This window comes from Rana temporaria, chromosome 5 (genome assembly GCF_905171775.1).
Source record: "Rana temporaria chromosome 5, aRanTem1.1, whole genome shotgun sequence".
Classification (NCBI taxonomy): domain Eukaryota; kingdom Metazoa; phylum Chordata; class Amphibia; order Anura; family Ranidae; genus Rana; species Rana temporaria.
The window spans coordinates 383,489,332-383,514,699 of record NC_053493.1 but is presented as its reverse complement, the minus strand read 5'-3'; the positions used below and the strand labels follow the sequence as shown (position 1 = coordinate 383,514,699).

The following is a 25,368-nucleotide window of genomic DNA, read 5'->3' as shown; positions in this document are numbered from 1 at the left end:
TAGATAGTTTCAGCCAATCCTCCTTATAAGCAGGTAAACCGTCTCCTCAGCTGATCCAGATAGTGCTCAGACCCGGATGGAACAAGGGAGAGAACAAAAAAAGGGACTCAAATAGTGAAGTACAGTAAGACTCGGGGATATTTATTGCAGAAAAACCTGTGCTTACATCAAAACACAATAAAATGGTGCAGCAGTTTAAAAAACAGCTTACGTCACTGCAGGTGAACGTCCGTCCAATCCCTATGCGTTACGACACTGTGTCGATGCTGCCACATTATGTAAAATTTAGAATAGTTTTTTTACATTTTAGAATGGGATGCTTCGAGACGGTCCATAATTTTAAAGGGTGAGAAACCCTGTATTTAAAGCGGTAGTTCACCCACAATCCCATGATTTTACCATCGAGACAGGCATTGTAGCGCGAGCTACAGTATGCCTGTCCCGATTTTTTTTAACCCCCGTACTCACCTTGTAGTCGTCCATCGTAGATTCCGGCTCCCGCGGGGAATGGGCGTGCCTATGGAGAGGGAGGATGATTGACGGCTGGCCCTGGCACGTCACTCTCCCCGAAGACAGCCGGAGTAGGTCTCGGCTCTTCACGGCGCCTGCGCACAGGCTATGCGCACGCGTCGTGAAGACCAAGCCTATTTCGGCTATTTCCGGAGAAGCGTGACGCGCCAGAGCCGGCCGTCAATCATCCTCCGTCTCCAGAGGCACGCCCATTCCCCGGTATCTTCGATGGACTACTACAAGGTGAGTATGGGGCTAAAAAATTCGGGACAGGCATACTGTAGCTCGCGCTACAATGCCTGATTTTAAGGTAAAATAATTTTTTTTTTTTTTTTCCCGTCGATAGGGTGAACCCCCGCTTTAAGGCATTGAAAGATTTTAATTTGCTTTTAAGGCATTTATGTAGACTATTTTCTAAGACACATTTCTAAATATCAAAGAGTGCCATAGCCATTAGAGGATGATGGACGTCATCCAACCATCCTCTACTGTGCCCACAGTTTCCCTCCTAATTATGTACTTTTACGATCGTCGCTGTGAAGACGGCTTCATCTACATTCATTAAAACCGCTGTTGGTAGGGTTTTTTTTTTTTGATCTTTCCAATCACAATTTCCCACCTGAGATATTTTGGGCCAGTGATGTCTGCTGCTGTTCATAGATGTGAGACTGTTGCCCAATCACAACAGAAAAAAAAACATTTTGCGCTTGTAACGAACCTAGCGTAAGCCTTTCATGGGAGAAATATAGGAGCTACTCCTACTGATTTCCTATGTAAAAGTGCTAGCTGCTACAGTTATGCTGATTAGAAGTTCTGGTCTCATTTGCATTTTGGGTTTGCGTCTCAGAATGTATTGATTCTAGACATAACCCGGAGATCAGCAGTGACAGGCTGCAAGGTTGCATATCTTTCCTATGACAAGTGCCCTCTAAAACCAATTCGAAACTGCTTTCCAAAAGATTGTGTAGCTTCTATTTGGGTGAGGAACACTACTTGCCACTGCCCACGAGTGGACAAATTATTGTAGAATGCAGAAACCATTTGGGTATTTGCAAATACTTTTCATAGTAATGATGGAAGATTTCCCTTCACTTCCTGTTCTTTAGACTCAACAGCAAGTGAGAAGAAATATCTCCAAAGTGAGGGAAGTGCTTTTTATCATGTGTCCCCATTGGAAGATTTCTTCACTATTCCTTTTCTGGTGTAAGCTCATTTCTGGCTTTCTTCACTTTCTGTCCCAATTCAATTGGCCTCCAGGACAAATATGGTGATTCTTTGTATCAGTGACACAAACCAGGAAATAAAATACAGCCACCCTTTACCACTATGACCAACGTAAAAAACTAATTTGGACATTGGATACATTTCAGTGTCAAAGTGATACTCAACACAACACGTGGACGATGGCGCTGTAATTTAATTAAAAAAAAAAAAAATCGAATAACCTTTTTCCTAATCAATCTACCGCTGTCACATAATCCAGATCTTTCCCAGCCTGCCTGCAGGGAAATAAAAGCAAGAGGAGCTTCTAGGCCTCTGCTGCTGGTCACATGTTCAAAATAATAATAAAAATGTTTTTGGAATACAGAGTAAAAATATCAATAAACTGTTTCAAATTGTCATGAAAACGGGAAGAGGGTCCGAATGCACTGTGTGTTATATATATATATATATATATATATATATATATATATATATATATATATATATATATATATATATATAATCTCTAATAAATAATATATATTAGAACTGCACGATTAATCGTTAACAATCAAAATTACTATCTTTTTTTTTTTTTCCTTCCCGATCTTGTGCAGAGTTCTCACAGCTGGAAAAACAAAATCCAGGCAGCCTGCCAAGTTTTAATACAACAAGCAAACACGTAGAAACAAAGTATCTTTTCGTTCTTTTATCAAATGAAAAAGGGTTTAACCATTTAAAGACCAAAAGTTTTCTGACATTTCTTGCTTACAAGTTTAAATCCTTATTTCATATCTATCTAATCTCAATTTTTTTTTTAGCAGAGACCCTAGAGAATAAAATGGTTGTTGCCATATATTATGTCACACTGTATTTGCGCAGCATTTTTTTATACATATATTTTTGGGATAATATATACTTTAATGAATGAATAAAAAAAAAACACTAAACAAGTACTTGGGGCAAATGTTCCTATGCTTCACCCTGGGATGATCGGTGTTGGTGGGGGGAGTTGCAAGCACCGATCTCCCTGTATAGATTTTAATAAAGCCTGACGGCTTCTCCCCTGGATAATAAAAATGAAAATAAACACACTGACACCACCCCCCCTCCTAAAAAAAAAAAAAAAAATAACAAAAAATTTGTAAATAAATATTGTAATAAAAAAATACTGACACATGTGCCACTGTTACATGCCATAAAAAAAGTAATCGTTATTGGCGAGTACATCGGGAATATATATATTTTCTCCCTTCGTGGTTGTATCTTTTTTGGATTTATTTTCTGGTATGTTCTAAACACAAAACTCATGACTGATTGCAGTGGGTGAGAGGATTTCCTTGTTCTCTTGTGGGGCAATCTAATGAACAAGCTCAGATAATATAAAGATTATGGTTGCTATTGGTAATAGATTTATATTTAAATCTTTTTGCCTTGTGTCGGTTTTAAAAAACCTCTAGTCATATTAATAGACCATGCAACCAGAATAGCTAATGTAGTTCATTGTTGCAGGCAGGTGCCGGCTTCACAGTCATGAAATACATTTTATTTATTCCTTCTTATGCAAGGTCATCACCCCTAAACGATCGGCCTGTTTCACAAAGCACTGCGCACCGTAAATATCCAGCCGCAAAGCAAGAGTGCAGCTTGTAAAGGCAAACTGGCCGGTACATATAAATGCAGCGCCTGTCTGCTCCCTCACCCCTGACCAGCTATCTGTGCCTGCGGACATGAGACACACGTTGTTTGTTCGCAGGGATCTGTATCTGTGTGAACTAGAAAGACGGCTCAGTGGCCATTGTATTGCTGATTTGAGATGCACCGGAGGCACGCTGTGTGCTGGCGAACTTTGTAGTCTGCATGCTAATAAGCCAAGCATTGAAATTGTTCTCATTTTTCAGCACGCCCTCTCCCTCTACTCATCGCCAGTGGAAACTGCAGACACTAGAAAATAGATAACTAATATTTTTATTTTTTTGTTTTTTTAAAACTTTGTTTTAATTGTACAGTTTTGGGAGCCTATGAGTTATGTTTAAGCTGTAGTACATGAAAGGCATGTTAGGTGTGTGGCTGAACGGTTAAGTAAGAAATCCTTCCTCATGTTGTAGTATTAATGTTTGTTTTTACCATAATGCATTATCTGCATTAAGGTGGTTCTAAAGGCTGAAGGGCTTTTCTTTTTTTTTCACCACTACCTTCTTAAAGGGGTGGTTCACCCACACTAACAACATTTGAGCATTACATTAGGCATAGTAGCGCGAGCTATCAAGAGGGAGGATGATTGACGGACGGCTATGGCACGTCACGCTCCCCGAAGATAGCCGGAACAGGTCTCGGCTCTTCACGGCGCTATACGGCGCCTGCGCACAGACGCCGTGAAGCGCCAAGTCCTATTTCGGCTATTTCGGGAGAAGCGTGACGTGCCATAGCCGGCCGCCAATCATCCTCCCTCTTGATAGGAACGCCCATTCCCTGCGGGGAGTCGGAATCTTCTATAGAGGATTGCACAGTGAGTACCGGGCTAAAAAAATCAATACAGGCATACTGTAGCTCGCGCTACTATGCCTAATTTAATGCTATATAAAAAAAAAAAGTTTCATTAGGGTGAACCACCGCTTTAAAGGGGTTGTAAATCCTTTTGTTCACTTTAATGCATCCTATGCATTAAGGCAGGGGTGTCGAACTCCATTTCATTGTGGGCCGCATCAGCATTATGATTGCCCTCTAACGGGCCGGTTGTATCTGTAAGATTAGATGTCCAGCGCACCCCCTCCCCTTACATTAGATGTCCAGCGCATCCCCTCCCCTTACATTAGATGTCAAGAGCCACCCCACCATCAGAAGTTGAGTCCCCCACTCTCCTACATCTCAGTGTACCCCCCTTCCCTTATGCTGCTGGGAAGAAGCTGGATGCATTGCTTGAAAGTAGGGGTCTGGAGGAGGACCAGGGGAGGGCTGGAGCTTTCCTGCAGCTGCAGGAGAGGTGCGAGGGCCACATGAAATGGCCTGGATGGCCGGATTCAGCCTGCGGGCTTTGTGTTTGACACCTGTGCATTAAGGTGAAAAAACCAATCAGTGACCGGCTCCTCGTTTTTACTCATCTGAGCCCCTTCATTTACTTAACAGGGACACGCTCTCCCTCTCTGCAAGGGGTACCAGCACTTGATTAGATAGATTGCTAGCAGCTTTAGGTGCAGGTGCCGGCATCTCTAGTAAGGGAAACAGGAACTTAGACTGTTTCCCACTGCGCACTTGCGAGTCATGCTGTTCCTTGTGAATGGTCCCACAGTCTTCTGGGACCTGTATTGTGTCCCTGGAGAATGCAGGGGAAGGGTGGGTGGGTGATTGAACTTCTGGCCGTGATGATCTTATCCAGAAGTAAAAGCAGGTACCTGTCAACGGGTACCCCCCCCCCCCCCCAATAGAAAGTGCTAAATCTGGCAGAAGGGGGGTGCAAACAAGTGGAGCTTCCCCTTTTGGGTGGAGCTCCGATTTAACGAAATCAAGCTTTTAAATGATTAGTTGTATGAAGGAAGGTATCCATGTGACCACACATCCATGTCATCCCAGGTGCAATTGTAAGTGGTAACCTCAGCCTGGACTCCCCAACCCCATGACTAAGCTCTGAGGGGTGGAGCGAAACGCATTGGCTTAGTCATTGCATGAGTCCAAGCTGAGGTTGTCACTTTTGCACATGGGGTGACATTGATGTGCTGTCACAGGAGCCGAGACGGGCACCCTCCTGACTAGCACTCTCAGCAGTGGGCAATAAGGATTAGTACCCCCTCCAGGGATTCTGAGCGGCACAGGATACACATCTATGTGCTTGCTTGGGATTCAGGCACAGGTATGTGCTTGCACACTGCAGATTTCCCACGAACTGATGGCAATTCAATTTAGTAAGTAAAGAATAACTGCATTAAAACGTTTCAGAAATATGGCAAGTTAAATGTATTCCCTGTGCAGTTATTGTAAACTTTTTTTACAATAAAAAAAAATCACAAAAAAAAAAATCAATGAAGCGTGCCTTTTCCATGGGTGCCCAGACTTTTTTTCATACTTTCTAATAATTTGATGTCCTAGGAATTGTGGGAACAGATGTGGGCCCCTTTAAGGGCAGTAGCTGGCTCCTCTCACATTTGGGAGCTTGCTGGCTTGTTGTAGGTTTATTGTATTAGTTGTCAGCCCCGGGACATTTACAGCTGTGTATACTCTGCGGAGTACTCGTCTGTTACCGAGTTTTTCATCCCGGCGTCAGTTTGAACAGGCAGCGGCTCCCCGAGCCTTCTGGGTTTGACCTTGCAAAGATTTCCTAGGCGAGAGGTTGCACAGGGATAATCATTGTAATTTACATACATTAACGTCTTACGATGAGAGTCCTCTCCATTCAGTCACAGCATGTTGGCTTAACTGGTCACTGCTGCTAGAATGACATACAGTACTTTTTTCTAAATGATTTTTTTCCCCCCATTTTAGACCCGATCACTTGAGATGGGGGGTTAAGTGCAGCTGTGCAAAGCAATTCATTTAGGATCGCACCTTAAAGTACACTGGGCTAGATTCACATAGATCAGCGGATCTTTAGATCCGCGTGATCTATGTGATCTAAGATCCGCTGCCGCAAGTTTGAGAGGCAAGTGGGTAATTCACAAACCACTTGCCTCCAAACTTGCGGCGGATCGTAAAACCCCCGGCGGAATTCAAATTCCGCGGCTAGGGGGAGTGTACTATTTAAATCAGGCGCGTCCCGCGCCGATTTAAATGAGCATGCGCCGTCCGCAAAATTTCCCGGCGTGCATTGCTACCACTGACTTCGCTAGGACGTCAGTGGTTTCGGCGTGAGCGTAACTTGCGACGAGCGGGTTTCTGAATCGGCATACGCAAACGACGTAAAAAAAACAAATCAGCGCGGGAACGACGGCTATACTTAACATTGGCTGCACCTCATAGAAGCAGGGGTAAGTATACGCCGGGAAATCCGCTACGTAAATGTCATAACACTGCGTCGGGCCCGCGTACGTTCGTGAATTTGCGTATCTCGCTGATTTACATATTCAGCGTAAATCAGCGAGGACGCCCCCCGCGGCCATTTTTAAAATGCAGTTAAGATCCGACGGTGTAACAGTTACACCTGTCGGATCTTAGGCATATCTATGCGTAACTGATTCTGTGAATCAGCCGCATAGATACGACCAGCCTAAGACCCCTTTCACACTGAAGCGTTTTTACAGCGTTTTGGCTTTAAAAATAGCGCTCTTAAAACGCTCTCCATGCATCTCAATGGACCCTTTCACACTGAGTCCTGAAAGCAGCATCTTTGGAGCAGCTTTTGGGTGCTGAAAAAAACGCTCCAAAAACGCCCCTATCCATTAAAATGAATTGAAAAGCGCTGTAAAAACGCCTTACCCTTTCACACCAAGGCACTGCAAAAAATGTTAGGGTCTTAGTGGTGCTTTACCAGCACATTGGGATTGCAGATAAGGCTTTGCTCGAATAACGCTGTAATAACGCTCGAAAAACACTAGAAAAACGCCCCAGTGTGAAAGGGGCCTTAGTGAGAGATACGACGGTGTATCAGGAGGAGACTGTCTCTGTGTAATAGAGCACATGTGATAGAGGAAATCAGGACAGCCACACTCCAGTGAAAAATGTATTTATTGAATAAAATCAGTCCATACAGCACTCGAAGAAATCGGCTGACGTGTTTCACACCCCTTGCTGATCCTTGGTCATAGCTATGACTAAGCACCGATAAGGGGTGTGAAACACGTCAGTGATTTGTCTTCTGTCTTCGAGTGCTGTATGGGCTGATTTTATTCAATAAATGCATTTTTCACTGGAGTGTGGCTGTCCGGATTTCCTCACATGCCCCTTATTCATTTTTTTTTTTTTTATGTATTTGTAATATTCGCCTTGCTGTAGCTTGGCATTGTATGCCATTCTGACGACAATCTTATTTGATTATATCAGGTTTTTTTACATTATTATTATTATTATTATTATTATTATTATTATTATACAGGATTTATATAGCGCCAACAGTTTGCGCAGCGCTTTAATATAACATTGCATGTATTGTCAGCATTCTGTCCTTGTGCTGAATGCAAACTGATTTAGTAGCATGGAAGGCCATCCCTTTACTTCTAAGGCTAGGTTTACACTGCTGCAATCTGATTTTTATCCAATTTTCAGTGCAGTTTGATTGCGGTTTGCATATTTTATGGGGTCAAAATCCACGCTGTAATCCCACCAAAGTAGCCCTGGGACTTTTTCCAGGATTGCGCAGTGCTGAGTTGCATTCATGTGAACAGGCACTTTTGAAAACAAAGTGATTTCCGATGTCATGTGGCCATAGGATTCACTCCCACTTGGAAGATTTGCCCAATGCCTTGCTTAGTCTGGCTGCAAGGGGTCATGGGAAAATGTTTTTTAGGTTAATGGCGAGTTTCGGCCCTCCTTACCTATGCACCGTTGCCGTTTGCTGGGTAGCAATAAAGTTTTGACTTGTTGCCTCCATATCTCTCAGAAGCAATGTTTTGTTTACGATAATGCATATTTATGGCTTTTTGAATAACGGCAGATTTTATATTTTGTTTATCAAGGTATTTTTGGAATGTAGAAGTGTATCTTGTGCCCATGAATAACGCTCTTTCTCTCCTGCTTGTTTAGATCCCATTAAGACGGCTCAGGGCTCACTGTCGCTAAAGGCTTATCGGCTGACTCCGAAACTGATGGATGTCTGCAAAGAGAAAGACTTCAGTGTGGAAGGGTACGTGTTCTTAGTTTCTGCAGGTTGTTTGTTTCTCACATTAAAGAGGTGCGAGGTAAGCTGTAGAGAACACCTTCATCAGGGGTCGGAGGCAGACTGATCACGTGTGCTTCAAGAAACGTACCCCCTGAGTATCCTCCTCACTCTGTCCCTACATTTATTCAATAATCCTTTTTACACCAGTGACACCTCAGTTCACACGGCTTTAACCCCAAGAGTCATAAGACTTCCAGAGCAACTTTGCATTGCTACATGTATTGACTGCTTGAAGAGGAGCTTCAGGCCTTTTCAGAAAAAATAGTCGGCAGCTACAAATACTGTAATTGCTGACTTTTTTAATGGGGAAATTGCCTGTCCACGAATCCAGTGGTGTTTTCACCTAGATTTGTTAATCGGCTATCGGGTGTTTCCCTGCGAGGTAGACGCACAACACGACAGTGACCAGTGTATGGCAGCCTCCTATACACCAGTCACTGTCGTGTTGAGTCTCCCTCACAGGGTGTGGGCCTTCCCAGTTTGGGACATGCATCTTTCGCTCTGGTTCCGGGTTCCCATTGGTTCCATCTCCCCGCCCTTCCACAGCTCCCGAGGGTGAGATCAGCTTTTGTGGCATGGTTGGCAGTGTATGCATACATCTGTTTATTCTTACGGACAGTTCATTATATATCATTTTTGGGGGAAAAAAAATCTTTCACAAGTATAGGATAGGGTATCAAACCCATCCGTTATACTTATCTATACATTTTTTGATCTTTAAAAAGTCATTCATACCATCTACTAGACCAGGAGTCCTCCAAAATCCACATCTATTCGTGCTTCTCCCGAAGATGCGATACTCCTCTCGCGAAATGCATCAGATCTCATGGAAAGGTCAAAAATGCAATATTGATTTATTTTTATGTGCCGGCTATCGGGTGTTACCGCTGCCATCTTGGATGCTGCATCTGTCCCCCGGTGTCTCTACACTGAGAAACGAGTGATGGAACATCGCCAATGGCTTGGTTTTCACAGCTCGCCGAGCAGAGAGCTGCTGACTGTCAATCTGCATCTCTTCTGCTCTGCTCCTCCACGCTCATTGGAGCCGCAGTCTCAGCGGATCACTGAGAGGCTGAGACCGCTATCAGTCCAGGCACCTGGCGGATTCAGGCTTCCAAAAATCCAAATGCAAGTCCTATTTAGAAATAAATCTATTGTGCTCCCCTCTCACTTGGCTGTGTCTCCTACCTCTCTAAAGTTTCCAGCACTGCATCCTCCATTGGATACTATCAGAAGTGGGAAATAATGAAGAGCCTTGATGGAGGTTGTAGCACTGCGAAGGTAGGAGACACGGCCGATGGAGCAAAAAGTCTAATAGGCCTTTGGCAGGGGGCAAGCATTAGAATTCATCATGTTCTGTGGAGTTTACAGGAAGTCCAATAAGTACAGCTGAAAGTCACCAGTTGCTTTTCAGTCTTTAAATCAAATTGATTGCTGTATTTTGATCGACTGTAATCTGTCTCTTGTCTGCAGATTGAAAAAGGCAAACATTGCCTTCGAAAACATGTTCGAAGAGGTTCCCATTGTCATTAAGAACTCTCATCTCATCAACGTCCTGATCTGGGAACTGGATAGAAAGGCACCTGTGACCGAGAAACACGAGCTCCTTAGTCTGTCCAGCAGGTGAGAATAGCATTATCTAAACCATAAAGCCTCTTTTTGCTAAATGATCGCATTGGCTTAAAGCATAAAAACAGTGAAATGGTGCCACCATGTTAAAGTATAATTTGCTTTTCCTGTGACTTACAACTGAAAGATTTGCTCTCTTGCATAGTATTTGGCTGTCGCTTCTATATGATGCTTTCAGGTGTCAGATGGTGACACCCTGTTCACACAGGGTGCGACTTGTCATGTGATTTGACCGTTCCAAAACGCATGACAAGTCGCACTCCATTGCCGGCAATGGTACCGTTCATATTGCCATGATTCCTTTCGCAGCAACTATGAAAAAGGTTCCTGCACTATTTACTGATTTTCATTGCGACTTGCATAGACTTCTGTCAGATGACGTCACAAGCTGCAATGAAATTGGCAGTGCAAGTTTCACTGATCAGCTTTGAAACTGTGCTGAAGTATTGTGATTTCAAAGCAGCACTGGTGTGAACAGGGGGCTCAGAGTTGTTGATGAAAGAAATACAGCTACATCAACCATTGCAGCAGACTGTTTGCAGTTCTCAAAGAACTACGAGGGCGCTGATGATCACTCTAGTAGATTGATTCTTCCTGCTATTCAGGTAATTGCCTACCCGTATGAGGTACAGGCAGGCGGCTACACTGACTGACTGACTGTAGGAGCCTGACACTGCACCCGCGAATGCAATGCTTTACAGCAGTGGTTCTCAACTCCTGTCCTCAGGACCAACTAACAGGCCAGGTTTGCAAGATAACTGAAATGCATCACAGGTGATGTAATTTGCTGCTCAGTGATTGCAGTATCCTAGTCTGCAGCTCCCCAAGGTAATACTCTGGCCCGTTAGTGGGTCCTGAGGACGGGAGTTGAGAACCACTGCTTGAGGCTGGGTTCACACTACTACACTACTTTCATCCTACTTTGCTCTGCTACATTGGTCCTACATTTATCCTACATCCACCCTACTTTCATGAACAGGATACTACTTTGGTCCGACTTCAATGATATTCAATGGGCCTGAAGTAGGATCAATGTAGGACCAAAAGTAGTACAGGGAGCATTTTCAAAGTCGGACCGACTTGTGTAGGACACTACAAGACGCTCTCATAGGGAAACATTGAACACAGAGCAAAGTAGGATGAAAGTAGTGTAGTAGTGTGAACCCAGCCTTACAGGCTCCTAATAATAAAATAAATAAATTCACCTTTTTTTTTTTTTTTCTTGCAAAAAAATGTGCATTTATATTTTCTTTCTAAAAAGGGGAACTTAACCTTTTAAACTTCCGCTTTAAAAATGTGTTAAATTTGGCATGGCTCTCGCTTATCCGTGTGTGAAAATGGCATAGCCTGTGCTGCCTTTTAGAAAATGATTGCATCCATATCTACCTTTGTCGATATTGGAATGGGTGCTTGATTGATGCTGATTGGCTGTTGTAGCATTGTACACAACCTTCTTTTTTCATCTTCTTTTTTTTTTTTTTTTAGACTCCATAATAAGGGTCATTGTTTAGATGTATATGGGTTTTTTTGTTTTTTTTAATTCTTCCCTGTAGGTTTCAGCAGCAGGATTGTATATCACTTTGTGCTCGGCACATATTATACTTGAGATCTACATATTCAATCTCTATTTTCAGAAGTCTCAGGCCGTTTTAGTGCCTCCATCCCCTCCTGGCCATGTTCCCGCCTTATCGTGCAGACTTGTAGACATCACCTTATTATAATTTTTCTGCCGCTCCTTGGCTGGAAGACGTACAAGCTACCTCAGAACTATAGCCAACGGTGCCTGACAGGCACAGATGTGTTCCCTGATTCATGAAGCTTTTATATACTAACTCAACAAGGGTAGAAAGTGATGGCTACGGTTCAGCTTAGGGCAGCGGGCTACCATTTATTGCTCTGTGGCGGTAGGGAATAATATCGGCCGCTGCCAAAGACATTTACCATTTCACATCTCCGAAATCGAGTTCCGCACAATGTATATATTGAATGAAATTCTTGTTATCCGGCGGCCAGTAAGACACACTATAGATCATCTTATTGGCTTTGAAAAATGTCAGTTTGTTACAGTTTTCCCCGGGATGAAAATGGGCTGTGAATGTAAACCTAGAACAGCGAGGCGGAGGGGCGCTATGGCTGGGCCGAACGCTTGTGAGCTGATCCAGCGGTATTAGAAGACTAAGCTAATATAATGTCATTCTACACACTATAAAGACATCTCGTCTGGATCTGTGTTTTTCCTTTTAACAAAAAAATAAAAGTATGGCTTCTTTGCTCACTTAAGTAGATTACGGCATAAAAGTCTGTTGTAGAAAAAATTGTTTTGGTTCTACTTCTTGGCCATGACATTAATTGCAGGCTTCCCAGCAGCTGTAGGGTTAAGCTGAAGACATAAATGCTGGATAAAGTACCTCTTCATATGTTCCTCTTAGCGGGCTGCCCTCCCCCTTTTCCTGCAGTGTCCGCTTGATCCAGCGGCTTTTATAGACGGTGTTCACACGTTCGCCAAGTTTCATAAAACAGTTGCAGGCCAAGAAAGTGGGGTGTAGCCCATTAAGGTAACATTGCATTCTGACATTGGAGATGAATATATATAAAAAAGATATTATCTCTATTGTGTGTAGGTGTCGGGTCAGAGCGCTCAGTGCGGGACACAATATGTTGAGTCCTTTTAAGGCAAAGTTTCTGGACCCCACAGGACAAATAATAAATCATTGCAGGCAAATTCACACCTGCACTAGTACTATGCGAATCAAGGCTTACATTTAGCTGCAAAGCACTATTTTCTTTATTGTGAGGATGTTGGACAAAGAACCAGATGACCCCAGCCCTTGTGAGACACTGAAATGAAATGCAGCTGTGTGTGTGTGTGTGTGTGTGTGTGTGTGTGTGTGTGTGTGTGTGTGTGTGTGTATATGTATGTGTATATATATATATATGCACATATATATATGCACACGCAGAGCCCGCCAGGAAGTTGGTGCTGCGCTAATCACCGGCAGGGAGACGTTTCCCCAATGTGCGGCTGCAGAGACGGGAAAATGTCTCCCTGCCTGTGATTAGAGCCACGCCGACTTCCTGGTGGAGTGTGCACACACACCAAAACTCATCCCTACATAGCACATGCACCAGTGACGTCACCAGCTGCCAAATGAATATCTCCTAAACGGCACATGTTTAGGAGATATTCCTTTTATATCGGTAAGTTTTATTATAAGCTTACCTGTAAGTAAAAATCACAAAGCAGAGTTTACTACCCCTTTAAAGGAGAAGTATGGGTTTGTTTTGTTTTTTTTACCCTCATTATACTTGCCTAGGTGGATGCTGCATCTGTCCCCCGGCGTCTCTACACTGAGAACCGAGTGATCGAACATCACCAATGGCTTGGTTTTCACAGCTCGCCGAGCAGAGAGCTGCTGACTGTCGATCGGCATCTCTCCTGCTCTGCTCCTCCACGCTCATTGGAGCGGCAGTCTCAGCGGATCACTGAGAGGCTGAGACGGCTATCAGTCCAGGCACCTGGCGGAATCAGGCTTCCAGAGTCAGTGTGATGGATGCTCTCTGCTGAAAATGGGTCACAGGAGTGCAAAACTAATTGCAATCCTGTGACCCATAGGAGAGGTCCAGCCAAATGAGCTCAGGCTGGACTTATCCTTTAAAATCAGCATGTGTACAACCTTAAAGGATACGTTCACCTTTTTGTAACATGTTACAAATCCTGCCTTTTTTTTGATGCATGGAACTCTCCAGTCAATCTATATCCAATCATGCAGGATAGCTGTTAAGTCTATTTCTCAGCTGGCAGCCTGCATGCCTAAAATGTTTTTACGTGTGGGCTTGTGTCCATTTGTATGGGTGTGTTGGGACCTTTCTTTTTGCAAAGAAGGGTGCAGTTTACTTTCCCCCATCTTTATTGACACAAAGTGGCATAGGGAGATGGACAATGACTTGGGGGAGCCATAGCAATGTATTGATGGTCTCGTACACACTATTTGATTGTTGGTAGGGGATTGTCTGTTGACAGACTTGTCCTAAAATCTGACCGTTAGTACTGACAATTGCTCAACTTTTGGCCAACAAATGTTAGATGGCAGGCCAGTAAATTTTCGGCGGACATCAGTCTGTTGTCTGATTTTCGTGTCACTGGTACGCAAGTCGTCACACAAAAGTCGAAAGTACAAACACAGCATACTCTGAGGCAATGCTCACCAAACACGAAATTTGCAGAAGGGGCCCAAAGGGTGGCGCTCGAGCTGAAATTCCTTGTAGTACGTCACTACGTTCGTATTTGTTGGCCGACAATTGTGTACTGTTGTTATGCAAGACAAGTTCCTGGCACACGCCCTTTGGATAAAAATGAGACGCTCGTTTGGCCAACTATCAGATCGTGTGTACGAGGCTTTAAATAGGGGTGCTCAACCTGAGGTCCGTGACCTCAAACCAGGGAGGTGCATGCCCATGCTCTGAGATGGTGGCACCGGCAAGTTCAGATCGCAATCAACTGGTTGTCAACCCACCATCCCAGAGCATCAGGGTGCATGGAGCTGTCCACAGAGGGAGCATAAGCCGCATAAACCGATGCTTCCGCTCTAGCACTGGCTCCTGTCTCAGGTGGAGTGATGCCAAGTGCACTTCACCTAGGACCCTTTCTAGCAGCCTGGAGAGCAATGCCAGCAGAAGTTGGAAAAGCTCCGTGTTTTAAACCTCACATACACTGCACTTTTGCAATGGGCATATTGGCACTTATAAAAAAAATAAGTTTATTAGGCTGATTTTACACTGATCCGCATTGCACCTGTGACTTTCCTGTAGGCTAGCTGCACTGGGCCAAAGACTTGTATTATATTCTGCAGGTTCGGTGTGCTTTCAGAAAGTGCACCACCACACGCAAGATGTAATGGAAGTCTATGGCTCAGTGTAGCTAATCCGCAGGTGCACTGAGCTGCAGCCACAATGCGTGTAAAGGGCATCGGTGTAAAAGCGCACTATAGGGGACTTAGGACAGTAATGACTCGTTTACATTTGCGTTGTGGTAAAACTCCATAGTTCATTGTCGTCTGCGACTGGTCATCAAATCGCTAAAATGGCCCTCACTTTTCAAAAGTTTGGGTACCCCTGGTGTAAAACAAAGGTGCTTTTTTTTTTTCTTTTCTTTTGTGCTGTATGATTATTGCAGGCAGCATGCATCTCTCTCCATTTTCCTTACATGCATTCTAGAATTATGTTGGCAAAAGTAACAAAGTAGAAACCTTTTATCATGCCTAATTTTCAATATTCTACGTCCATCAAGACCATTTTTCTTTTTTATAGCCTTAATTTGCTTTTAAGTAACTGCTATATTGCTTTGGAAATCAGTCCATTCAGTAATTGTCATTTAATAAGTAATATATATTTTTATATAAGCAGCAATTACAGCTATCACCGAAAAAGATTGTGGCGTGTGTGGAAAAGTGTTGTCCCTTTTTATAGGAGGAGCGGGGGCGTATCGCAGAGCGCAGATCTGTGGAAAAAAAGGGCCCCGTGCTCTTGGATCATACTTATCAGTTACTTCATGTCTCGCAGCACATCTGTTTTAGCTATCTGTTTCCAGGCCTCCGTTTCCTTGACGACGGAAGCAAACACTGCATTACCGCAAGTTCTAACAATAACTGCCTGTTCCACGGCCCAAGTCCCAGAGATTCATATAAAATCCGCTCATGCAGCTCGCCTTCTTTCGGAGTGTTAGTGTCGTAAAAGAAAACGTGATCTATGGCTGTGGTACACAAGGGTAATTTTCGAGTCCTGTGCTCAGGGCTCGCTCCTTGTACCTTGTCACTTATATATTTTTTTTTTCCTTCGACTGACACTCTGCTCCTGAGGATAGAAAAGGCAGCTAAATTCAAGTGGCACAGAGAGAGAGTTGACATTGATGCTCGGTTCTGTAAACAACAAATGGCAATGCCATGCAAGAAACTGATTTCCGAAGACATACATACAAGCTAGTCAGCCGTTCCTCGGTGTGTCTAAGCTGAGGTTAGAAGCAGTGCAGTAGTCAGGATAGCTGTAGATTCCTTCACCGGGAGACTTTCCCTATTTTAAGCACGCTGAGGCCCTATTCACATATATGCGATGCAAGAACCAGCGCAATTCCAGTGCAGGATCCCGCATCGTATGTCACCTGCTGGCGGTTCACGCTGACTGCTGCAGGTGTTAATGCAAGGTTAAGAGAAGCAAAGGTTTGTTTGTTTTGTGTGTGTTTGTTTTTTTTTTTTTTTTGCCCATTCATACTTACCATCGGTCCCCCGCCACCTCTGCACTGAGAACCGAGCGATCAAACACCGCCGATGGCTCAGCTCCATGAGCAGAGAGCTGCTGCCTGCCGATCAGAAGCTCTCCTCTCTGGACCCCCCACGCTCACTGGAATCGCAGAGCTGTGGAGGGGCGGAGAGCAAACGTCTCCAGGCTCTCGGTGGGCTCTCTGAGACGGGCATCAGTTCAGGCATCTGGCAGATCCGAACTTTGTCGGGATGACGCAGTGCCTGGACCGACTGCAGTGACGTCATTGGAGAGCAGACATCCGACCTCTCTTGCACTCCTGTGACCCATAGGAGAAGCCCAGCCAAACAAGCTCCGTCTGGACTTTTCCTTTAATGACACCCCCAGAGTGGACGGGATCTCTTTTTCTGGGTGGACGTCATATGACGTCTTACCCAAAACACGCCTTGAAAACCGACCAAAATGTCATTTGGGTACAGCGTTGCATGACCGCGCAAATGTCATTCAAAGTGTGACAGTGCTGAAAACTGGGGGGGGGGGGAAAGTGCCCACCATTGAAGTGGTAATACCACTTCCGCGTCCCTCTGTCTTGCCACTACGCCAAAAACGTAACCATTTGTTCAGATCAACAGGCATCTGATCCTCCTCATTAGAAAAGATATACAGCGTAATGCTTAGAGGTATATGGTTCATTTGACCAGTACTAAACAGAACCTTGAGTATCATATTCTCAAGGAAAGTCAACCTTTTTTCACACATTTGCATTTACTCTTGCTTTCCAAATAATTTTGCAAAGCATTGTGACTGAAGTCAGTAGATTGTGGGCGCAGTGCCAGGCTCCTGCACACTTCTCCTGTACCACTGTCCATAACGAGGTACAGACTCTCAATTTGAGAGCTACAGGCAGTGTGAATGGACCAAAGAGTGCAGTAATCGATAAACGTGTGTTCCATTGAGAACTGCTGTGGTGGATAAAGGGGCTTGTCATTCATTGATCTGTGAATGAATGACAAGGTTTGGCACCATGATGCACACTAAATAAAAAATAAAATAACGGATATAGCCTTTTGAAGGCTAATGCCACCTTTAGGACCATGATACACCTATATATGCAGGAGCCTGGCATTGCACCTGGATTCTATTGAACACCGTTGCAATGATTTTAAGGCTTATTTGCAAGAAAATAATAAATTCTCATATTTTTTCTGTAATTGTGGGTGCATTTATTATTTTTTTTGTAAAAGGTGAATGTAGCTACGTTTGTGCATAATGGTTCTCTAAAGATCATTTTTGGTTGCCAAACCCTGAACAGAAACAAATAACTGCCCCTGTTAGAACGGCAGTATATTTTTATTCAAAGTACATTACTGACCATATACATCTTGCCTTTGCCGGTTTTGGACACAAATCCCCTTCTTTCATTTTGTTGGATATAATGAATAGACTTCTGTGGATAAACTGTTTAGTTGGCTCCCAAAAGCATCTGTTTGGCTCGCGTATTTATAATATCCACCCATTATATTATGACATATTTCAGTGCTCTGTGCCTATTGCAGCTGTGTATAGGAAACATGTTTCATTTAGTAGCTAGCTGGTGTCCTCAGAGGTACATACATCTAACATGTGGCTGTACATTGTTCTGTGGTCCCAGTCTGCTCATTTGAATATTTGGCAATTTTGACTTGCAGCATTTTCTTCTTAATATATTTAAAATGGCCAATGGCTATGGCTTGCAGACATAAAGGTTTAAATGTAAAGTGTTTCCAAAGGCAGAATTTTTTTTTTTTTTTTTTTTTTTTTTGTACCTTCACGCTTTCTGCAAATGAGGTGTGACTTTAGAACTTGTCAAGTCGCATTACAAGTCACACTGGCATGAACCAGGGCTTGAGGGTTTACAATCACTTTACCCAGGGTTCACACATGTGAACAGACATCGCATGTGATTTGCACCGCATTGCTGTGCCGATCACATGCAATGTCTGTGCAATGCAAATTCAGCCATTGTATGGCTGAACTCGCATTGGATTCGCACAAAAAAGGTGCAGGACTGAAATCTGTGAACCGATTTGAGGGTTTTTATTAACATTGTATTGACACCCGCATCGGTTCGCAGAGGACAGTTTCACAGAGTGTGTGTGTGTGTGTGTGTGTGTGTGTGTGCAAGCACCTTCTAGTGGCAATGTATTAAGAAAAATCTTAGGAGCACTGGTTTTAGAGGAAAGAGAGAGAGAATACTATGCTAATGCAACTTAAAGCCTATACACGCGATCAGACTTTTCGACAATCCGACCGTCTGTATGCTCTATCGGACAATTGTTGGTTTTTAAAAATGATTGCTGTGAATACACTCAAACTTCTCGATAACAAATGTCCGATGGAGGATAATCTGATCGTGTGTGCACAAGTCCTTTGGACTAAAGCCCAAAGTACAAACACACATGCTTTTTGTAGGGTTAAGAGCTTATGTTGTTGTGTTTAGTTTTTCAATATACTGCAAGGATTTCAGTTCCTTATTCACCATGGGTAATTTGGGAGCAGTAGGTGATGGCCAGGATTTTAATATAGTTCTGCGATCCTTCAACAAACACAGTGAAGACCATGCTGGTGGTGTAACGGGTGTTCATGTTGATGGGGAAGGAAGGGCCAAAACATCCAAAAAGGCAGATCATAGGATCTTTGTAAAATTTTTTTACTTTCAGCCTGGGTCACAGGAATGCAATTCTTTTTGCACTCCTGTGACCCGTTTTCAGCAGAGAGCGGTCTGAAGTCACAGAAATCAGTCCAGGCACTGCGTTGTCCTGACAATGGGGGGACAATGTCCTGACACCCCGCTCAGCCTCTCAGTGAGCCGCTGAGAGCCTGAGACGGCTGCTCCTTTCCCCCCTCCACAGCTCAGCACTCCGATGAGCGAGGAGGAGGCCGAGCTGCTGATTGCCAGTCAGCAGCTCTCTGCTCTGGGAGCTGTGAGAACCGAGCAGTTGGCCGTGTTTGATCTCTCTGTTCTCGGTGTAGAGGCACCGGGGGACAGATACAGCATCGAACTGATGCTGCCTCCACCTAGGTGTATGATACTGGTATGATACTGGTAACGGGTGCTGGGATCACGTCCAAGACGTGATGGGTTGCCATACAATCTAAAGGACACCCCCACGCATCTCGGCCTGCAGTGTATGCATCTTTTGCCTTTCCTGTGGCGCATCGGACCATTTAAATAGGCTGCCGTGCACAAGCAAATGCGGGACGGCCTGCACTGGTGTGAACTGAGCCTTAGTAGGATATCGTTGTCTGTCCTAGTGCACATTTTATTCACTATTTTTTTTCTCTTTTAACTGCTTGGAACCCCCCTGCGTGTCATCCTGTTTTTTTTTTTTTTACTCTTCACCGTTCAAATAGAATTCTTTAAAGTAAAAAAGGTACTATACAGTGGTACATTTTCAGTAAGTGCTTCTTTTGTGTTTAGAACGAACCTGACTGCAATCTTTGATGCGACTCACTTTTTTGCTTGTGTGCCGTACTGGAATGACTGCCGAGATGAAAATCAATTATTTGATAAACAACTTAGAGATAGCATTGTGTTCTATAAAATGTTACACATCCACGCTGACCCATCGAGTTTGAGAGAAATGGTAAAGTGTAGTCGCTGTGCCCCTCTACTACACAGGAGAGAGCACAGATGTGTAAAAAAAGTATGGCTGCCTTCACGCACTAATATAATTACAACCTGCATAATGCATAATAGGGGTCGATCGATGGCAGTTTTTCAGGAGCAATACCGACTTTCGGGTGCCTTTCAGGCCGATGGCCAATAACAGGTGCCTATATTCTGTACATTTAGGCCTCATGCACACTGGGCATTAAAATAACATTATAAAAACGCCAGTAGCTTTGCAGTGAGTTTTTTTTCAAGCAGTTTTTAGCATCTATTCACATTAGCGTTTTTGTTTTTCAAAAAATAAAAACAAAAAAAAACCTCTTTGCTCCATTGAGGAAGAGAATAAAAATGTAAAAGATGGTGAGCCACGTTTTTGAGTTTATCAGCATTAGAGCGTTGTTCCAGCTGAAAAACTTCTCTCAAAACCCACAATTTTATTTTTTATTTTTTTTTTACTGCTCAAAAACACCACTGCCCAAAACTAACGGCCTATGTGTGCATTGACACATAGGATAACATGATGAAGAGTTTAATGACTGTAGAAAAAAAAACCATCTACAGCCATTAACTGATCGGCCTCAGGCGGCTGACATCGCCGGCACCCTGGACTGCTTATTAAAAGTCATCAGCTACAGTGTTTGTAGCGGCTGACTTTAATTTTTATTTAATTTTTTACAGCTGGACCTCTGCTTTAAACAGCTTCCCAAAGCATAGAAAATGGCATTAATTCCTATTAACTGACCAATATCAGTAATATCGGCTAGTTTCTGGCCGATACCGATTATTTGAAAATTTACCAATATATGCCCTGATAATCGGCCGCCCCCTAAAACTCAGCATTTTTTTAATGTGCGGATTATTTAATGAGATTACTTGCATTAGGTTTCCTTGTAAGTCAGTCCATACCTCCACAATGACGCTTCTTTTAAACCTCACCGAGCTACTAAGATGCTTTTTTCGCTGCGCTCTCCTCCTGTTGAACTTCCTGCCTTGTATCCTGAGTGCTTATTGACCTTCAGATAAAGCAGAATGTTTTCTGCCGCGTCTCTTGGTACATTGTCTCTCGCACAATTGCTCCTCCAGCTCAGGTTTGACAAAAGCTGTGTTGGGCAGACAATATTGGGTAAGCTTTTATTCTATTGTTGGCTGTAAATTTGCCATTTCTGTGTTCTGTGGAGGTCATATTTGGTGCATCCTTTACACAGCCAGATTGTATGATCTACCACAGGGGGCTGGCAACCTTTTCCAGAAAAAAATGTACACGCAATTATTGATCTTCTGGGTGCCATTTAAGAGTTTCTGCGTTTCCACCATGGTACATGTGTCTTGGGTAGCTGACCCCTAATCTACAGTTTATTCTTTGGCCTGCTCCTTAATTCCCATTTCACAATTTTCCTGCGACTGCGGACATCAGAGCCGCATGACAAGTCCTACCCCATTATTTCCAACGATAACCATTCATATCTGAGAGACTTCAAGTCGCACCGATTTCAACGTAGTCCCTGCACTATTTTGGTCAGACTTTGATGTAAGTTGCAGTCCATAGACTTCAAGTTTTAACAGGCATTCCCTGAAATTGTGGCGGCAAAACTGCATGACTCAAGTCACAGCAGTGTGAAAGGGGCCTTGGCCTCGTACACACACAATGAGAATATCAGGCGAATGATCGTCTGTTATTTATTTTTTGCTAGCTAGTCTCATTTCAAAAATAGAGGTTACTCTAGTTACAGTAATTCTCGTACGACAGAATACAGCTTTGGAAGTGATGCAATATATTGTAATGTATTTTTGTCTGAGCATGCATGGTCTTGCTCTTTGAATTTTTTTTTTTTGACCAACACTTTACTGATTAATTCAAAAGCGTTTGTTCTAGTATCGTAGGAGAAACATTTCTGTGTTTGTCCCTTTTCACGTCAACTGTTATCGGCTCTTGAAGGCTGTGTACAGACGATCAGATTCTCATACGATTGCTTTACAAGATGTGTTTTTTTTATTTTTTTAGCCGATTTTCTGATTGTACTGGATGATGGTGTAGCATAATGTTTGTAATAATGCCCACGTTATGGCAGACTTGTTAGTTCGCATTCAACCGTTCAAGTGACTTACTGTAATCATGTGTCGTCTGCTTCTCTGAAGCACCACCAGATACTTCAGACTTTTAATTATTGCTTTATGTTTGTACACAGTAATCATCTGGAGAAGAGCCTTCAGCTCCTTATGGACCGGGTGGATGAAATGAGCCAAGACATTGTGAAATTCAACACACATTTGAGAAACGCCAGCAAGCAGCAGCAGCAAAAGCACCAGGTAGGTCACCGGCGAGCGTTAAAGTGCAATGTCGGCCTAATGGCTAAACACTTTTTTTTTTTTTCCCCCAACAATAAAAAATGCTTTCAAATGGAAGTCTACTCATAAATAGTCAGTGAAGTATTAAGTGCCCTCAAGTAAGGCCCCTTTCACACCTGCTGACCGTATGTCCGCTTTTTCATCTTTCCGTGTACGGATGAAAAAGGGACATACATTGGTCCCTATGAGATCGCGGGTGTCAGTGGATGAACATCCACGTCCACTGTGAGGCAACTTAAATACAGTGAACATAAATATGTATAAAAAGCAATTGGTGCATGATGGAATAAGATAAGTGACGTCTAATTTAGAAGTATTGCTCCATATAAAAAGGGGGTACTTAAAAACTTATATTTTCCTCTGCAAACACCAGTGTTGCACATCACCACTGTGCAAAAAAAGGCAGGCTTACCAAATGGAAAGACCACCTTTATTCAGGATGGTCAAACGCATGAAAGGCTCAAGCCCAATAATAACTCTCCACGTTGGTTCCAAAACTGGTCAGCAAGGCCACTCCTCAGATGGGCTCACCACAGGTAAGTATATGCATGTGACGCAAACGGATAAACCGCTCTCATAGTGTAAACTGCATAAAACACACTTTTTATTAAGCATTAAATCACAAGTACAAATGTAGGCAAATATACACATACAAAATGTGCAGAAGTATTCCCCAAGCCAGCAAAGAGGATATCCAAAAAGTACATTTGCGATTTATGGCATGTGGGAGACTCCTACGTACACGTTTCGTCTTAAGCAGATGTCTATCGGGCATAGGCATGACAGCCTGACCCCACTTGTAGTTGGCAGTGGCTGCCCCAGCCCTCGTGACAGGTTTGCTTTAAAGTGGAGCTATAGTCAGAAAATTAAGGCCTTCTAGATCACTTCAGGCTGGCCCCTTTTACTGGTATAGCAAAACATAAAAAAAAATGTGCCTACACTGTTTAAAATACCGTAATACACCGTTTCACCCTGCTCTGCACATGCTTAGTTGGCCTTTTTTAGGCACACCGCTGAATTTGTAGAGGCTGATCTGCAGACGGCCTAAAGATTTAATGTTGCTTTGGGCTTCAGCAAAATGGCCACCTTCAGCAAGAAGAAACAGGAACAATGCTGGAGGCAATTTGCAGCACACTCTAGGGCAGAAGAATTGTACCCTTGGAGCTTATCTTTACAGTACGCTATGTTTAATCTATAAAGGCAGGTTGTGGGAATGTTGAGCAGGATGTCACCTGCAGCAGGTGGTTCTACATATAAAGCAGGTGGGTTTCCGGGTCTCCACTTATTAATGACTGTGACGGTAGTAGAACATCCCCGTCAAGCATTCCCTTCTTCCCATAAAAGCAAATCACCCCAATATTCCACGAGGAGGAATATTCCTGGGATCGCCCAATAAGCCACACATGAGTCAGAGCTTACTGCTGGAACAAGACACTTTAATGGCAGCATGCTACCAGGTATATATGCAGTTTACAAGCTAAATCCTCAATCAAAGAACAATGAAATCTCCACCCCCTTTCCACACACAGTGGGGGCTCTCATACAGATTATAGGCAGACACTTCGGCGCCGACTCTGAAGACACATTTCTTTAGATAATGACATCAGTGAAGGTAATTACTAGTTGTAACAGAATACATTATCTAGACAGCCTGACCCTGCATATAGAAAAGGTAATTACCACAATGAAGCAATCAGAATAATTAACATGAGCCCCTTCTAATCACAGTAAACACAGGGCTTCTTCACACAACACACTCGATCAATTACCCTTTCATACACAGCATTACTAGCAGGGAGAATTAACTGAAGCATATCCTTCACAATGACCATGTGGGTTTGAACGGAGTTGGCTATTGTTCCTATATACATGGTATTTTCAGTATTGACTGGAGTGTACTTTTACAATAGGCGGGGTGGGGGATCCTTATTGCCCCATTTTTGTTGTTATGGTAGGGTTGTGGTTCACACCACCTTGGTTAAGCCTGCTTGTGAAGATTGTAGGCCAAGCCAAACTGATTGTCCTATGGGTGACACCCCATGCCCTTTAGTGCCTATGGTGGGGGGGGTTTCATATTAAATATCATTAAAAGGGGTAGATTGGAACTTTTACAGTAGCCTTGTTCTACAGATGCCCCTCATTCCTCACTAATGGGGGAATTAATTACTCACTCCATTGGGGACTCAGACATATAATTCCACTAGCCAGCCAGGCTGTACATTTGAAAAATTGAATCTCTTCTGTCCAGACTCGTGTTCTTATTTTATGTCCTTTGTTCCTTCCTCTGTCAGCTAATGAAGCGATCTTGCCAAAAGACCGTAAACTTATTTTTTTAGGTTTTCATTCAGGAAAACAACAACATTTAAAGGCACTTAGGAGCCAGGCAGACCTGCCGTCATTAAATATCTTTACAACGTTATTTCTCAACCAATATCACTCAGAAGAATAGGGTTTTATCATAGGAAGCTGAAGGAAAAAGTTCATTCGCTCAGGCCTCATTTACTTCTAATTGCTTTGATCCTGGTTCATTACAGTATAGTTAATATCCCCAACATCAATCAGCTAAATCCTAATTTGCTCCAGAGGAGTTTATTTCTTTAGAAAATGTTTTGTTGTGGTTTTTTTTCTGTTTTTGACTTGGCCTTTAAATGCCACTATTAAACAAAATATCACTTATTTGTGATCTTATTCAAAATTGCTTGTATCCTCTTTTAGCTATGACTAAGCGCTGAACCCCAGTGCGAAACGTGTCAGCTATATACCCCACTGCTTGCTGTGCTTTGTAGTGCCTGTTTTCCTTTTTAGGCTGGGTTCACACTTGTCCGACAAACGCTCCTACATTGGGAGCTCATGTAGCATGACGTGTGAAAATCAATGTTTCCCTATGAGAGCTGTCTTAACTGGTCCTACACAAGTCGGTCCGACTTTGAAAATGCTCCCTGTACTACTTTGGTCCTACATTGATCCTACT

At 43.3% G+C, this 25,368-nt stretch overlaps 1 protein-coding gene across 1 annotated transcript in view; it reads left to right on the top strand.

Moving 5' to 3' along the window:
• Positions 1 to 25,368, top strand: part of EIF3H (eukaryotic translation initiation factor 3 subunit H) — a 154,903-nt gene that overhangs the window by 117,028 nt on the left and 12,507 nt on the right. Inside the window, exons 4-6 of the mRNA XM_040354874.1 lie at positions 8,383 to 8,482; positions 9,992 to 10,141; positions 22,238 to 22,358. Of these exons, the coding sequence (XP_040210808.1) occupies positions 8,383 to 8,482; positions 9,992 to 10,141; positions 22,238 to 22,358 (371 nt within the window). The remainder of the gene's footprint in view (positions 1 to 8,382; positions 8,483 to 9,991; positions 10,142 to 22,237; positions 22,359 to 25,368) is intronic.